Consider the following 16,396-nt stretch of genomic DNA (forward strand, 5'->3'; position numbering starts at 1 on the left):
AACTTTATCACAATATGCTAGTTTTTTTTTCTTCAGAAGGACTTGTAATTATTCCTCACAATGTATTTGGCTACATCTTATAAACTAGTCATTTGTCTCCCCCCCCCCCCCACACACACACACACTTTTGCAAGGTTCTTAGCATGATGGAATACTGAATCTATAATGATGATGAACAAAATGTTCCTTCTTTGTTTGCAAACACAATGCAACAGCCTTTGGTCCGTTGAAAGGCGATATAATTCCAGCGGATCCCCTCAAAAAAATAAAAAAGTTAATACAAGAGTCTTGGGAAATTGGGCTCAGCAACTACATATGGATGTCAAAGAGTATTAGATCATAAGTATAAAAGGTTAGGTAGGATGTAATCATTTTTTCTATTTTAGCTTGTTACAAGAAACGGAAGGATACATGTTTATAGGGAAGATAGTTGCAGCTGGCAAGCTTCTTCCTGTTTGGATAGGAAATGATTCAACTCCAGGAAAGGCAAAAGTTGAGTCACCAAGTGATAGAGGGGAGTAAATGGTACAAAAAAACAACCCTATGTATTTTAGCTCATAAGTATTTCGCAGAAAGGTCTTTCCCTTCTTTCAGTTTTTACAACTTTTCCTGCAGCCAGGCAGTGTATTCCCTTTTCGGAGTTGCCGCAGCATTCAGCTGATGACTCAATGGAATAATCAATTCTTAAAAACACATTCTGTCGCAACAGCCATGTCTACACGTAGCAGGGTGTTTGGCAGAAACAACTTTTCCTACAGTTTGGCCTATCATCCACACGCACATTTAAACAAAGGTACTTAAAAACTCTGCCCAAAGTGAAGATGTGCAAATTATGCATTTGTGGCGCCATCATGTGGACACTGATAACCAAAGATTTTACTGTGGAAGCGTTACTGACTGTGACAAACTTGTCCCTACGTCACACATGAGACCAATGGTTAAAGTGCATGTGACATGAAAAACCATGTTTATTTCATAATACACGCTGTATTTTATGCTCTTGAATGATATGAACCGCTTGGATGTGTGTGGAAGCGGTCGCTATAGTTATTTAGTTTTTTTGAATCCCGCACCATGAAAATGAGTGACTTCCAGCTTCGGTCTTGCATTGAGGAGGAGGGCGCTGTGACGTGTACAGGTGAAGGCGTCCGCTTCACTAAACAGCCGTACTGTTGTGTATGAGGACTAAGGATTCAGCTGATTTTGCGGATTAATACGTTTATTTTTCGCATCACGCCAGCCAAACGGTTGCAGAAAAATCTTGCTTTATGAGGGAGAGGCGTGTGCGCCTTTTTGGAGTTTCAAAAGGTTCCCATAGACCGTGGATATTGGCCAAAACAAGCCCTACTACTGTGGAACCATTGGACTTACGAGGAAGTGAGTAAACATCTTGTTTTGTATTATGTCAAATATTAATACAGCGATTACAAAGTAAACACGACAAGCTTTCTTTAAATAAAGGACTACTTACGTTTGATCATTGATAGGCATATAAAAAGCTCTCCTCAAGCACATTAGCTGCACGTTAGCTGCACAACAACTGCAGCCGCCCTCCTCCGGGGAACGAACTGTAAATTGCTCTCCGCCGGGCGGGTTGGCGATCCGCAAAGACAATCGACAACCCAGTTGTCATGTCAAATAATCCGGACTAGTTATGTGTGATTTTCCACTTCTAAGACTTTGAAACATCACTCGGTTCGGGTTAGCATGTTGGCTAGCTGTCACGCCTCTTGGTTTGTTTACATTCTCAGAAGCCGGGGAAGGGAAATGACAAATGTCCGATTTAAGTGTCATAAAATATCATTCGGGAGGTGTAAAGGTGAAGTCGACAGTTTTGACCATTATGGAGTAATTTTGCCATGTCATCTTGAATAAGTGCATTTTTATTATTTCATATTCCATTTAGCACAAGACTGTCATTTGTCATGACCATGCCATTTATTTAGCAATTGGGGAAAATACTTGGATAAAAAGAATATCCTGTAAAAATATTGAAGTAAAGCGACAGAAACCGTGACATTTTGCGGCTCTCTTCGTCGCGTTCTACTCGTTGTGAATAGTTCCCCTCGACGGACTGACTGGTCCTTCTCAAGCCATTTATTTAGCTGTTGGGGAAAAATGTTTGAGCAAAAATTGTGTAGCCTTTCTTTAACAAGATAAAGGAATCTTCTCTGATGACCGTATTCACATTTGATGTTTTAGAATAGTCTTACCTTTCTGACTAATAACTTTGAACAAGGACTTCCTTCAGATGCTACAAAAATTCTGCAGACCACGGTGTTGTAAGGTGTGTGACATGAAAATTTCGAAAAAGCTCAACTCACTTGGTCGTGAGAGTCTTCAAGTTTTTGTCATCCCCCTCGAGCAGCTCAAACTTGCTAGTGAGGATGAGGGAGATCTCAGTCTTGGCCTGCTGATTGAGAACTAGTTCCTTGTTTGTATCACTGCTATGAACGACCCCTTCACCTTATTTGGACAAGAACATGGCAAGTATTGGTCATTGTCTTTTTGAAGTGATATTGAGCATCCAAGTATTAACGTGATGTACCAAGTAGCGTCTCAACATCAGGGACATCTCCCAGGTCCTGCAGGAGCTCGTGCAACAGGTCGTTCGGGTCTGGCGAGATGGCGTCCAGATGTTCCAAAAGCAGCTGGATTGATACAGCTGTGGTTAAAGGCTAGCGTAATGACACCTAACAAAGTTTCTGCAAGCGTCTTTCAGATATTAAACACTTTTTTTAATGGCATGACCTTAATGCGGTATACTCACCGAGTGCGTATTGATTATCTCTTCAATAGAAATGTAGATGATGGGCTTGCTCAGTGTTACCAGATCTGAGTATTCATCAATATTAAATTTCTCCTCGGGTTCAGGGACGTCACAGGCAGACTGGAAAAACACCCTGAACAGAGTTCAGTAACGGGTTAAACTTTTGGTGCAGTTGACGATGAATGTTTTGGATGCAAAACTTGTGTTCCACTTCTGTTAACACTAAGATTATGTTCTATTTTTTTCTAGAATATCTGTGGGAATTGTGATTCCACTCAACAAAACAAAACAAAACAAAAACGACTGCCTGGCTACAAAATATATCATCAGCCCAGAGACATGACAGGCATACATGAAGATTGTGCATGACATCTGCTGGAAAACTCTGAACCTAGAGGCAATAATAAGTCTGACATGACTTAATCTGCCCAAGAAAAAAAATTACATATTCAGGCTGTGAAGAATGATCATTATACATTCATAGAATCAGTGTTGTTAATAACGGTGTTAGAGTATAACAGTGTTTCTAACGGCGTTATATTTTTCAGTAGGGAGTAATCTAATTAATTGCGTACCGCACGAATGCTATTTTCAAACCGTGCCGTCACCATCGTAACGCGGAAGTGGGTCAACAGATACGCCCTGCACAACAGATACGCCCTGCATACAATCCATGTTATTTCTACTCGTTTTCTCTGGTAATCTTTCAAAAAAGAACATGCCGAGTAAACACTGCTGCTAAGGAACTTGTAGAAACGACATATGAAGGATGTTTTCTTCATACGTTTCCCGAAACCAAAAACTCGAAGGACAAAATGTAAAAAGAATGGATCAATTTGCGCCAACTTCCAAAAGACTAGTTTAACGCCAGCGAGGTGAAGCCATTCACATTTCATATGCAGTAAACATTTTGTTGCGGGCCATGGTCCTAAAGAGGACAAAGAGGTAAGCCATTTTGATATTTTGACTTATTTTTTAGTGTGGCGTTTTGCCGTGCTGCTTCTGTCTGACAGTGAATGGCCTGAAAAAAATTATAATGGTATCTGACTGCCACTGTTGTTCTTTTCTCTGGTAAAAAAAAAACAACTTTAGTAAGGGGGAAGTGTAAATAAATTATAGAATTAAGATTTGTTATTAATGAAAAAATAAGTGTTCGTTGGCTGTCACTGAGTAGCATTTGCGATCGCTACAAAAAATAGCAATGTAAATTACCCCCAAGAACGGTCAGAGACGTAAGACAACCAGAGGATATAATATATAAGAAAGAAAGGGCATATGGTGGTAAGGTAATGCACACAAGAAAAAGGTGTGGATAAAAAAAGCTACCTCTGGATCAGGTCAGCTCTTTTTCTCGCCTTTTTCAGCTCTTGACACTCAAGCCATCTATTTAACGAAATATTTGTATGTTCTTCCACATCTTTACCAGTGAATTTGGCACCAGAGACATCATTTTTGGACAGAATTGGTAGGTTTAGCTCAGTAAACATGTCGTTCGTACACTATTTCCACGCATTTACTATTAGGGACAAACTGGAGGTCTACCCTTCTAGCAGCAATTGCTAATGTCATGAATATTAATGAACAAAAGTGATGTGCTGCTTGTGGTACGCCAGTACTTTTCCCATCTTTGCAATTACTGAGGATGTGAAGGGGCGCCTTCCTCCAATTTTGTTGAATGAGGCGCAAGTTGTCAGATTTTATCACAGTTCCCTGGGAGATATAGCAGGAGGGGGGGAGGAAGGAAGGGGGTGACGCCATTGCAAACGCGATGATGATTGGCTAGGAGGGTCGGAGCGTTAGCATAGTTTCGCGTTATTAGCATTTGCATTTAACGTGGCGAGCGTCATCTTAAACTTTCGGGCAACTACTTTTTTTTTTTTTTTTTTTTTTTAAACATAGTTTGTGGCGTCCAGGTGAGGACAATTAATTGAAAACATTGTACTGTTTTCCTGCTGAGTGTGCATTATCATCACCAAGTTGGCGCTTTCCTTGTAGATGCTACAATAATATTTTTTGTATTATTACCAAAAATAGTCACTTGCCCTAAACTTTTCTTGAATGGCATATCCATGAACCTTTGATCAAAACAACTAGAGCAAAGACAGGAGAGGTAGGAGATTCAGAGCCTCACCTGCATATTGAAAAATACATCTATAATTAATATTAGGGGTTTGACGATACACACAAGTCACGGTTCAGTACGAACCGAAGTACGGGGGTCCAACTCGATGCAGGTTCAGCATAACAGGAAAAACAAAAAGGCTTTTTTCCTCTCACAGCATTTGAGGGTTAAAGCTTGTATACAGTTACAATTATATAGGTGACATTTTAAAATTCTACCAGTTAATCTTTTATGTGAAAAATGTAATAAAACGTATTATGTAATAACGTGTAGAAGTTAGAAATAGTATTTTCATTTTCTTTGCTGAGTAACTAATTACTCTTACAATGGGGTAACAGTTACTAACACAATTGCTGTTTGGGGGAAATAATTTGTAACTGTAATTACTTTTTGAAAGTAAGATAAACAACACTGCATAGAATATCCCTAAAAAATTAAATTCTGAGACTTCAAGTAATGGTAGCGTTATTAATTATTCTGCTCTGAGACAAAAAAAAAAAAAAAAAAACATTAAAAATCAAAACTACGGCTCTAAAGATCGATGCGTATAAATTTCCTAGAATATAGCAATAAAATCAACAAATTTCATTCCAATCCACCCTCGAATGCAGGAGTAGCAATTTCAGTTAGTGTCCCCCAAAGAACAAGAACAAAAATAAAGCCAAAACTTGAGACCAACCTCCGGGCTGTAGGAGATCTTAAGGGTGTAAAATTTTGTTCCAATCATTCTTGGCAGTCTTTATATGTGTCCCATCAATGTTGTTCCAAGCAGATTTTTGTGAGTATAAATATAAACGCTGACTCAACAATTACGTATTGCCTTTCTTCTCTGCCAACTGCAGCTACAAATTTTCCAGGCCTTACCAGAGGAACATTTGATTTAACAGGACTATTCCTCACAATTATTTTGGTTTTATTATTGAAAAGTTTTACTGTATGTTTCAACTCAATGCCCATCATTGAAGTGGGAGGGCTGGCAGCGAATCAACGAATGTTAAAATGGATTGGACGTCCACTGGATAAAACTAATTTAAATCTACACCAGAAGGGTGAAAAGAGCAACATGATTGATCATCTATCATCATCAATGGCACTTAAAGTGTCAATTTCAATGGAGAGGGCAAGCCCGTCGACGCGGGGGGGTGCAACCGGGTATGTTGTCCCAGGGCCTCAGGACCATAGGGGCTCGTGAATGACCCTTAATTTATTTTACTTTACATTCACATATTTCTTTTTTATTCAAATCATTGTCGGATTAAATATTATTTTCTACTTGATATGTACTTAAAAACTAATATATTAAATATTTCAAATATTTTTTTTTTCTCCTTATTTTTGCACAATGCCCCCCCTCTGTCTTAGCAGAGAATGGTATGACCCCACTCTGGCGCACTCAAGGCTACACTACGTACGTGCCCTGAAGCAGGAAATTAAAATCTCTCATTGTTATAAACTCTAAACATGGCGAGTCGTCATAAATCGGGTGCGCAGAAAAGAAAAAAAGAGCTGAAGATCATAGAGGTGAACGAGAAAAAATGATGAAGTTTTTAAAAGGGGGACAAGAAGCCAGAGAATTAGGGCTAGAGTTGGCTGTGGACGGTGATGTCGGTAAGTGAACAACAGTCGCTAACACTGAACGGTTTACATTCCCGATCACCGTGACCAAAGCCCGATTCGAGTGTCACCCGCCGCTTGTAGCCTATTGAGCTGCTGTATGACAAGTAGGAGTGGGAACCTCTTGGTACCTCACGATACGATACGATTTGCGATACAAAGCTCACGATAACGATGATCTGACGACATCTCGATCCAACGATTATTGGTCAGGAAAAATTCTAGGATATTCTAAAAACAACTAATAAACAGAAAAACAAGCTTCTGCTATGAATTTGAGTTTATCACTAGCAGACGTCCAATCAATTTGAAGTAGGAGGGTGGCAGCGGACAAACATTCGTTCATTTGCCGCCATCCCTCCCACTTCAAACGGATTGAACGTCTATGGCCGTCAGTGGCAGCCAATGCCAGGCAATGAGGTAATTTTGGGCTATTTAAAGTGATCCTCTAACTTAAATACATGTAAGCTCTAATAAACCACAATTGTTCTCTTGTATTAAAATATGTTGTTAGAAACACATAAAATGTTAAATCAATGGCGATATTTTCTAATATTTAGTCCATATTTTGACCGTTAGTTGGCACCATGGTGTGTGGGCTCGCAGTGATGACGTAATTGGGATCTTTCCAAATGTGTAGCGTGTTCAACAATTGCTTATTGCTGCCTAAACTCGCAAAGTAAAATGCTACGATGTGCTGCTTTTGGATTTAATTTCCAGTCAAATGGAAACAAGGGGAGTGAAGTGAGTGGTCAAGGTGGAATTATTATTTTTAGTGAATAAATGTGCATAAGTGGAAGCTTCTTCCCCTTTTCGGTCCCTGCGTGTTTGCGTACTGCTGAGCTCCCAAGTGAAGAGTGGTCAAGGTGGAAATATTATTTTTTGTGAATAAATGTGAATAAGTGGAAGCTTCTCCCCTTTTTGGTACTTTTATACACGTATCCTAGCTACCACGCGTTACAATGTACGGATTACACAAGGTTTGCTCTTTGGCCTGTACTGTATGTAAAGCACACGACAGCTCTGGATGCCAACAATCTACATAATTATATTGGGATAAGTTTGAAAACGCAATATGCTTACCTTGAATATCTGCTAATAAAACCGGAGTTCTCAACAACATACACTCTCGCTCCCAACCGGAGTTCCCAAAAGCACTCTCTCGCATCACCAGTTTTGCCCAACTTTTGTCTTATCAGGTATTTGCTGCACGCATTTTTCCCTGAAGCTCGTCTTGTGAACGACCGACAGTGCTGTCCTGCTCTTCACTTTTCAGATCTGGTTCAAATAGGAAGGGTAGAACTGACGACATGTTGGGAAAGCTAACGAGTGACACGCTGGAATTTCGGCAACGGGACCGGTGACATCACACACTGCGACGTAACAAGAATGGCGACCTATCACTTAAAATAATTTTACAAACTTTATTAAAACAAAAACATTAAGAGGGGTTTTAGTATCAAATTATTATAACTCATACTAACATTTATCTTTTAAGTATTACTTGTCTTAAAAATAGAGGATCCCTTTAAGGTCATTTACCTGTTGATGTTCAGTTACTTTCTGTTGATTTGGGGGTATTTTATGGGTCACTTTCTGTTGATTTTGAGTTACAGAACAGGACGTGACATAGGAATCACCCAAATGAATAGGCAGTGACTCAAACTCAATAGGAAATGACCTGTAAATGCCCTAAAATGAACCGCAAGTGACCTGTAAATGCCCTGAAAATCGGACAGAATGACTGAATGTTCTGGTTTTGAATGAACAAACGTTCCCTGTCTAAATGGATTGGGCGTCATGCACCGTCAATGCACCCCTAGAGTTAACTGAGACACTATTATGGTGGAAGATTTTGCTATTTTTGGTTCCTTTTTATTTAATTTTTTCGACAGACACCTTTTTAAAACGATATCTTGATTCTTGTCAGGAGCATATCGATAACCTTTTGGGATACAAAGTATTACGATATATCACCATTTCGATATTTTGTCACACCCCTAATGACAAGACATGCTGCTCGCGTTTAGTCGAGGACAAAGAAGGTGATGGGAGAGCAGGGATATACGTTAGTCTGTGGGGAGCAGGTGTGCGAGGCTGAACAGATTCTGGTCCGGCAGCTGGATTTATCTTGGGTTTACAACCCACTGTATATTATAGCAAACGCTAATATGAATCCATCACCGAAACAGCACAAATGAACCTGTTAACAACCTAGCCATGCTTTCCATTGAGCTTGAGCTTGCTTAAAAACTGGATTTCACTGATGTTATAAATGACTTTGCTGTCAAAAAATCTCGGCGCATCACTGTTTGAGGGCTTGATAACCCCAGGGATGAAAAGGGGGCAGACAGAGGATGTTTAATTATATTGTTTTGTTGCTTAGCAGAAAGGCATAGCACTCTCAGTTGTATTGTATTGTATCCTATATGGGATAATAGATGGAAATTGTTTCTTTGTATTGTGTCACATCACATTACGGTCTGTTAAATTTAACTGTCTACCTCAAATCAAATAATTGGAAAATTTACACTGTCATTGCTTGCAAAGCGTTAAAAGTACTGCGTATGTTGTGACAAGCCAGTGGCGGGGGGGGGCTTTTAATGGTCTCTTGTCCCCGGGCACCTGCAAGTCTGTTGACAGCCATGGGAGCAGGTAATGGTTTATGCTCCCCTTGATCACCCATAAAAAAAAAAAAAATCACAGAATATATAGAACAGAATCAGTCCTTTATCATCAATTGTGCATTCTCACCGAAACTTTTCATATGTCTGGGATATGAAGTCGTTCAACGGCGTCATGTGTGCGTTCTCGCCCTCAAACAACTTGTTAGCAGCAGCGTGCTGTAGCATCTTTGCTACAGATCCCAGGTTGCGACGCTGATCCACGTGGAGTTGCCCTCCAGCTGATAGATCAATAATGTCAAATCCATCAGGCGCTACAATGGCAGGATTCATGTAGCGGTAGTACAGCAAGTTTCCTACAACCTTCAATAAAAAGATTTTGTTAAATAACGCATATCCCTAAAGGGCTGAGCACAGAAGTCATCTTGATATGACTGTGAGAACATAACTGTTTCTTACGAATATTAAGTCTCGCAACTAAAGATTTCTACCTTAAATAGTTCATCTTCTGATGCATCTGGAAACTTTTCATGGAGGCAGTTTTTCAGAGCCTTCGCTACGTATCTCATGCCATAACTGTATGCAAAACAAAAGGAAATGATAAGCCCTCATAATTGTTGACATGCATTCATGTACAGAAAATGATGACAAAGGACAACCATCAATCTTGTAATTTTGGAGAAAACCGTGACAGCTCAATCTTTCCACAGTCTAAAAGCGCTATGAACTTCTGCCAGTCCCTATTAATCATCAGCACCATCTGGTGGCACACTTAGACATCTGCAAAACTATAAGTCTTCATGCAGTAAGGTATTCTTATTAGGAAGATTGTAAACAGCTGGCCATAACTCTAAACAACGAAAAATTATTCTCAAATAGACCCAACAGTCACTTTTTCAATAGCTATCACTATGTGTTACATCGAAGACAGGGGTCCCAAAACTTGGGCCCGCGGGCCATCCAGCCCCCTGAACATTTGGTCCGGCCCCCTGAACATTTTTTTTTCTCCCCCCAATAGTGTTATTTATTTCCTGGCTTTTTTCTATGAAGAACCCAGAGAGCATTATTTGGTTATTATCTATTTAATTAATAGTGTTATTATTATTTATTATTATATCATATATTACATTATATTATTTAGGGCTGTCAAACGATTAAAATTTTTAATCGAGTTAATCACAGCTTAAAAATTAATCGTAATTAATTGCAATTCAAACCATCTACAAAATATGCCATATTTTTCTGTAAACTATTGTTGGAATGGAAAGACAAGACAAGACTGATATATACACTCAACATACTATACATAAGTAGCATTTGTTTATTATAACAATAAATCAACAAGATGGAATTAACATTATTAACATTCTGTTAAAGCAATCCATGGATAGAAAGACTTGTAGTTCTTAAAAGATAAACGTTAGTACAAGTTATAGAAATTTTATATTAAAACCCCTCTTAATGTTTTCGTTTTAATAAAATTTGTTAAATTTTCAAACAAGAAATAAACTAGTAGCTCGCCATTGTTGATGTCAATAATTACACAATGCTCAAGGTGCTGAAACCCATAAAATCAGTCGCACCCATGCACCAGCAGAGGGCGAAAAAACACCAAAAATCAAGTAACAAATGGACATGACACTGTGCTGTCATTTTAATCTGTTTGAGCGGGGCATGTGCGTTAAATGCGTCAAATATTTTAACGTGATTAATTATTTTTAAAAAAAAACGCGCGTTAACGCGATAATTTAGACAGCCCTAATTATATTATACTATATTATGATTATTTTTATTTCATTTACTTTTGTTCCGTGAAGAATCCAGAAAGGCTTATTTGATTGTGGTTTTCTGAAAAACCCTAAATTTTTACATTTAGGCACTCCTGCAATCATCACACCTTTTCTGTCACAAACTGACCCCGGCCCCTCATCAGAGAAGGGAAAAGTTATGTGGCCCTCACAGGAAAAAGTTTGGGGACCCCTGATCCAAGACATACAGAAAACCCCTGAGGGAAACACGACTGAAAGCAAACAAAGATTAGCCGAGTTGAACAATGTCATTTGTACATATTCTTTTTGGCTATCTATTTTGCAAGAAAAGTCAACTAGGCAACAATAAGTGAAAGGAAAATTTCATGCACTTCCTTAAAGTGCAAAGCAAGCAAAAATAATCTTTTGTCGCAATTTAGAAAACACATTTTAATGATGTGTAACATTAGAGACAAACATCCAGCCAGTATTTGCAGAAAGCAAGCAAAACTTGTTAGATTTTTTAAAGCAACAATAGGTAACTTTTTAATAATTTGAGAAAGACCCAACACTCGAACTATCCAAGTTAGGAACTTCACCCTCCATGTTGTTTTGCCTTGAAGCCCAAAACTGATAAGCTCTTCTCTGGCATTCTGACACTTCCTGGCTGGCAGTTAGCTCCAGCAAAAGGGTGTGGGATATAAATGGCATCACATTTATCACAGAATGGCAGCACCTATGATTTCCTATGGGTTTCATTTCTGTTTAAAGCGGAAAACACTCAGGTGACTTGAAGTTCCGCTCTGAGATCCCCCATTTGGCCAAATTTTAAAATTGACCGATATGCATGTGTGATACATCATTGGAAAGCTTAAAATCTCAATTTTCTGGGGGAAGAAATTTTTTGAATAGGAGGGGATTTAAAAAAAAAAATACATATGGCGGAAAACACTCAGGTGACTTCAAGTTCCGCTCTGAGGCCCCCAATTTGGCCAACTTTCAAAATTGTCCGATATGCATATGTGATACATCAATGGAAAGCTTAAAATCTCAATTTTCTGGGGGAAGAAATTTTTTCAACAGGAGGGCATTTAAAAAAAATGTTTTTTTAACAGCAAAACCCTATCTGGAGGTGAGAGCACTCGAGAGCAGAATTACAGACGCCATGACTTTTACGAGATATTATCGCGTACTTACCTTGTTTGAATCCAAAAACTCCATGAAGCATGTATCACTGAGTGTCAAGACACAGCAGTGAATGGCAACAGCTGGATTTTTGGGGGGATTTTATGGGTGAAACATGGTAATATAACAAGGGTCGCGATGCAGAAATCGCAGACATCAAGGAATGGTCCAGATTTTCTTTTTCATATATTTACCCTTTTAAACGTTTATTTTTAATGTTTCTTTGTTTGGATCGATTATTTATCATCTAAAAGATCGGAGAAAATCCGACAGTAACAAAAAAAAAAATGCAACTAAGCGATTTTAATGAGGTAGATATACATAACTTTTTTACAGACGCCATTTTTTTCATTTTGACATAATTTGTTTAAAAGTTTAAAATATGTGAGTGAATAATTTTCTAAAGTCTTTTTTTTTTTCTAAACGAAATATGAGACATCAAATAATGATTCTAAGCTAAACGACAGACATTTTGAATAATAAATACAGGTTGACCCAAAAAAAAAGTTTACACTGCCATAATACAACTTAAATGCCATGTTTATTCAGTTTAGAATTAGAATTGAATCACAAATTATACATTATTGTAAAGAACATGTACAGTTCACTCTATTTTTCAATGTGTCCTCCCTTAAGTGTCACAACAGCCTCCAGGTGCCTGCGGAACGCTTGACAGGTCTTCTTTATGTAGGATGCTGTCATCTTTTCCCAAGATCTAACAATGGACCTCTCTAAGGCTGCCACAGAAGTTTGTGGCTTCTTACTGGCACTGTCCTCCACAGTTGCCCATATGCTATAATCCAGGGGATTGAGATCTGGACTCTGGGTGGCCACATATCACCTTGTCAATCAACTTTTTGGTCCCCACAGATCGGGCACTTCCAGACCCAGGTTTTTGTGAGGCTGTTCCAGTATCTTTCAGCTTCTTTTTAACTTTGTAGACTGCACATCTGGATATTCTCTGATTTGCTGCAATCTCAGTAGGTGTCAGACCGGCACGCAGCAATTCAGGTACAGCTAAAGTTTTCTTCATTTTCAGCAGAAGCACAGGAATTGTAGAGACGAGAGATTACCAGCTGCATTGAGTGACCTTAATGAATCACTTAAGCATGACAACCTATTTAGATATGTTTCAATGGCTTTTAAACAAGCAGTCAACTGAGTGTAAACGTTTTTTTGGGTCACCCTGTATAATTAATTACCTTTGTTTTATGGCTGGTTTGAAACAAAAGCGGTTGTGTGACGTCTGTAAACGGGGGTTTTCAGGGTAAAACGGACAAATTAAAAATAGTTCGGGGCTTAATGCGCCATGATTCTGCGATGGCAGCATATAGACATATTGTTCTATCAAACATAACAGTTGTTTTGGCTTAAAATACCACAATTTCTATTAAAGAGGAGTGCAAGAGCAGAAACTGCTTTTTCAGTCTTGCTGTGTTTTCCGCCATATATATTAAACTGCAAAACCATATCTGGAGGTGAGAGCACATGAGTGCAGAATTACAGACGCCATGACTTTAATGAGATATTATTGCGTACTTAACTTGTTTCGATTATAAAACTCCATGAAGCATGTGTCACCGAGTGTCAAGACACAGTTGTGAATGGCCACAGCTGGATTTTGGGGGGGGATTTTATGGGTGAAACATGGTAATATAATGTGGTGATGCAGAAATCGCAGACATCAAGCAGTGGTTGAGATTTTCTTTTTCATATATTTACTAGAGCTGGGAATCTTTGGGCACCTAACGATTCGATTACGATTACGATTCAGATGGTCCGATTCGATTCTAAAACGATTATTGATGCACCCCCCCCCCCCCCTTTTTTTTTTTTTTTTTTTTTTTTTTAAATATTTTGTACATTTGTTCCAAAATTGTTCAAAAATACTCTCAGGCTAAACCAAACTACTATTTCAGTATCAAGTTAACTTATAGCAGTAAACAAATATACAAAATTAACAGTAAATAAAAAACTCAAGTCCCCATTCTGTATCAGCAGCTTTAAACTACATTCAATTAATTTAATGTTGTGAATCAACCGTTAAAGTTGTTAAAATTGCTCCCGTTAATCCATAATTTCCCTTTTGTCAACTTTCGACATGTGAAAGTTTTAAAACTATTTTAAAGATAGATTCAAGTCAATATTTTACCGATTTAGGAGTATTTTAGACAAAAAGTTAATTAGGTTTGCTTGGAAGGTTCGCTACAACAGCCTTGCAGAGAAGTGTACTGCTTTAAGATGGCGGCCGTTTACTACGTCTGCATCTAGCTTTTTGTAGATGTGCTGCAAACGCTACTGCTACCGTAGTGCATCTAGTCTTATATAAATGATATCTACCGTAACATTATGTGGATGACGTACTTTTGTAGCAGCTTCAGGTATGTTGTTGTGTTTTTTTATCTCGTGGCATGAGTTGAGCTAGAGCCGTGAGTTGAGCATTGGCATTACCCGAGGGGCCGGGTAATGAGAAGCATGATGTTTAGCTACTCTCGCTCCGTTGCTCATTGTGTTGTACTTCCGCTTTATTTGGCATATTTCAATAATCGGAATTTGGATGATTGTGAATCGTTCTCGAATCTTCCACGGCCGAATCGCGAATAATCTAAGAATCGGAAATTTTGCACACCTCTAATATTTACCCTTATAAATGTTTTATTTTTCCAATTTTTCTTTGTTTGGATCGATTATTTATCATCTGACATATCGGGGAAATGCGAAGGTAACAAAAAAAATACAATTAAGCAATAGTTATGAGGTAGATATCTGACTTTTTTACAGACGGCAATTTTTTCATTGTGACATAATTTGTTTAAAAGTTTAAAATATGCGAGTGAATAATTTTTTAAAGTCGTTTTTTTAAACTAAATATTAGACATCGATTAATGATTCTAAGCTAAAAATGACAGACATTTCGAATAATAAGTATCATTACTTACCTTCTTTTTATGGCTAGGTTGAAACAAAAGCAGTTGCGCGACGGTTTCCAGGGTATAAGGGACAAATTGAAAATAGTTCGGGGGCTTAAGGCGCCATGAATCTGCTAAAGCAGCATATAGACATATTGTTCTATCAAACACAACAGTTCTTTTGGCTTAAAATACAACAGTTTAATTTATAGAGGGTTGCAAGAGCAGAAACTGCTTTTTCAGTCTTGTCTGTGTTTTCCACCTGAAACATTTTCTCCATTGTCTTAGTTCAAAGAAATGTGTAAATTGCATCTTTAGATTATTTTAGCAACCATCATTCACATGAAGCTAATTAAAACTAAAACTTAACTATTCCTTCAATGAGTGTAAAAATTGGTTAGAGTAAAAAATAGGAGACATTATCACTAAGTGCCAAAACTTACGGAATATCATCCAGGGAGGACACAATGGAGTTAAGGACTTTATCTGTTGCAGAGCGAAGCGCAATACTGGATGCTTCCAGCCTGTTGCGTACTTCTTCATGTGACATGGCCTGCTCTGGAGTCACTTCGTAGGGCAAATTGCTGAGAAACAATATTACAAATAGAAAGACAACTGTTACAGAATTTTCAGATCAGATTGTAAAACGCAACGTCAATGAGTTTACTTTCCCATACAATGTGCACCCGATTATAAGGCGCATTAGTGCATGTACTGCCTTTTTCCAGTGTTTTCATCAACGATGGCTAGCGAAAATATTTCGTCAACGAACTGTTTTGTCCATGACGACGACGACACAATAACGAGCTAAAATCGTGTTTTGGCAGACTAAACCATAACAAGACTAATGCCAGTTTTCATCTGACGACAACGTGACAAAGATGCGCAATAGTTTCCATCACATGTTCACAATGTGTGACATTTTATGTGTAGTTAGCCTGCAGTGCCTGCTTGTGTCACTCATGTGATGTGCTGCACCCCCCACCTCGACTCACCAGTGTGTCCTCTCCAGTCTCCAAACTTGGTAAGATTTGTTTTCTTATCTTGGCGAGAATATGCAATGTTGCTTGAGCCTTTAAAGGTCTGTGCTGAGTGAATATCACAGACTAAATGTAACTCATTGTATTAGCATAGCATTCGCGTTCGCCTTATGCTAATGCTAACATCAAGCATCCTCAAACTCCCGGACAACTTTTTTTACATACAATTCGTGGCGTCCAGGTGGGTATTATTAATTCAAAATAATGTACTGTTTTCCTGCTGAGTGTGTGTGTATATCACCAAGTTGGCATTGTCCATGTAGACACTACAATATGTGCTCGTCTCATTCGAAGTCGTTTGAAACCTTCATTTATTCATTTATTTTTTTAAATCATTTTTTTTTTTATTTTACAGACGAATACAATTGTTGTAAACGTCGACTA

The 16,396-nt window shown here is 38.4% G+C and overlaps 1 protein-coding gene across 1 annotated transcript in view; it reads right to left on the bottom strand.

Moving 5' to 3' along the window:
- Positions 1 to 16,396, bottom strand: part of iqgap2 (IQ motif containing GTPase activating protein 2) — a 91,095-nt gene that overhangs the window by 5,873 nt on the left and 68,826 nt on the right. Inside the window, exons 27-32 of the mRNA XM_057832482.1 lie at positions 15,416 to 15,556; positions 9,622 to 9,706; positions 9,261 to 9,493; positions 2,771 to 2,903; positions 2,549 to 2,651; positions 2,325 to 2,466 (exon numbers count right to left, since the gene is read on the bottom strand). Coding sequence (XP_057688465.1) covers positions 2,325 to 2,466; positions 2,549 to 2,651; positions 2,771 to 2,903; positions 9,261 to 9,493; positions 9,622 to 9,706; positions 15,416 to 15,556 — 837 coding nt within the window. The remainder of the gene's footprint in view (positions 1 to 2,324; positions 2,467 to 2,548; positions 2,652 to 2,770; positions 2,904 to 9,260; positions 9,494 to 9,621; positions 9,707 to 15,415; positions 15,557 to 16,396) is intronic.

Source organism: Corythoichthys intestinalis, chromosome 3 (genome assembly GCF_030265065.1).
Source record: "Corythoichthys intestinalis isolate RoL2023-P3 chromosome 3, ASM3026506v1, whole genome shotgun sequence".
In the NCBI taxonomy this organism is placed as follows: Eukaryota; Metazoa; Chordata; class Actinopteri; order Syngnathiformes; family Syngnathidae; genus Corythoichthys; species Corythoichthys intestinalis.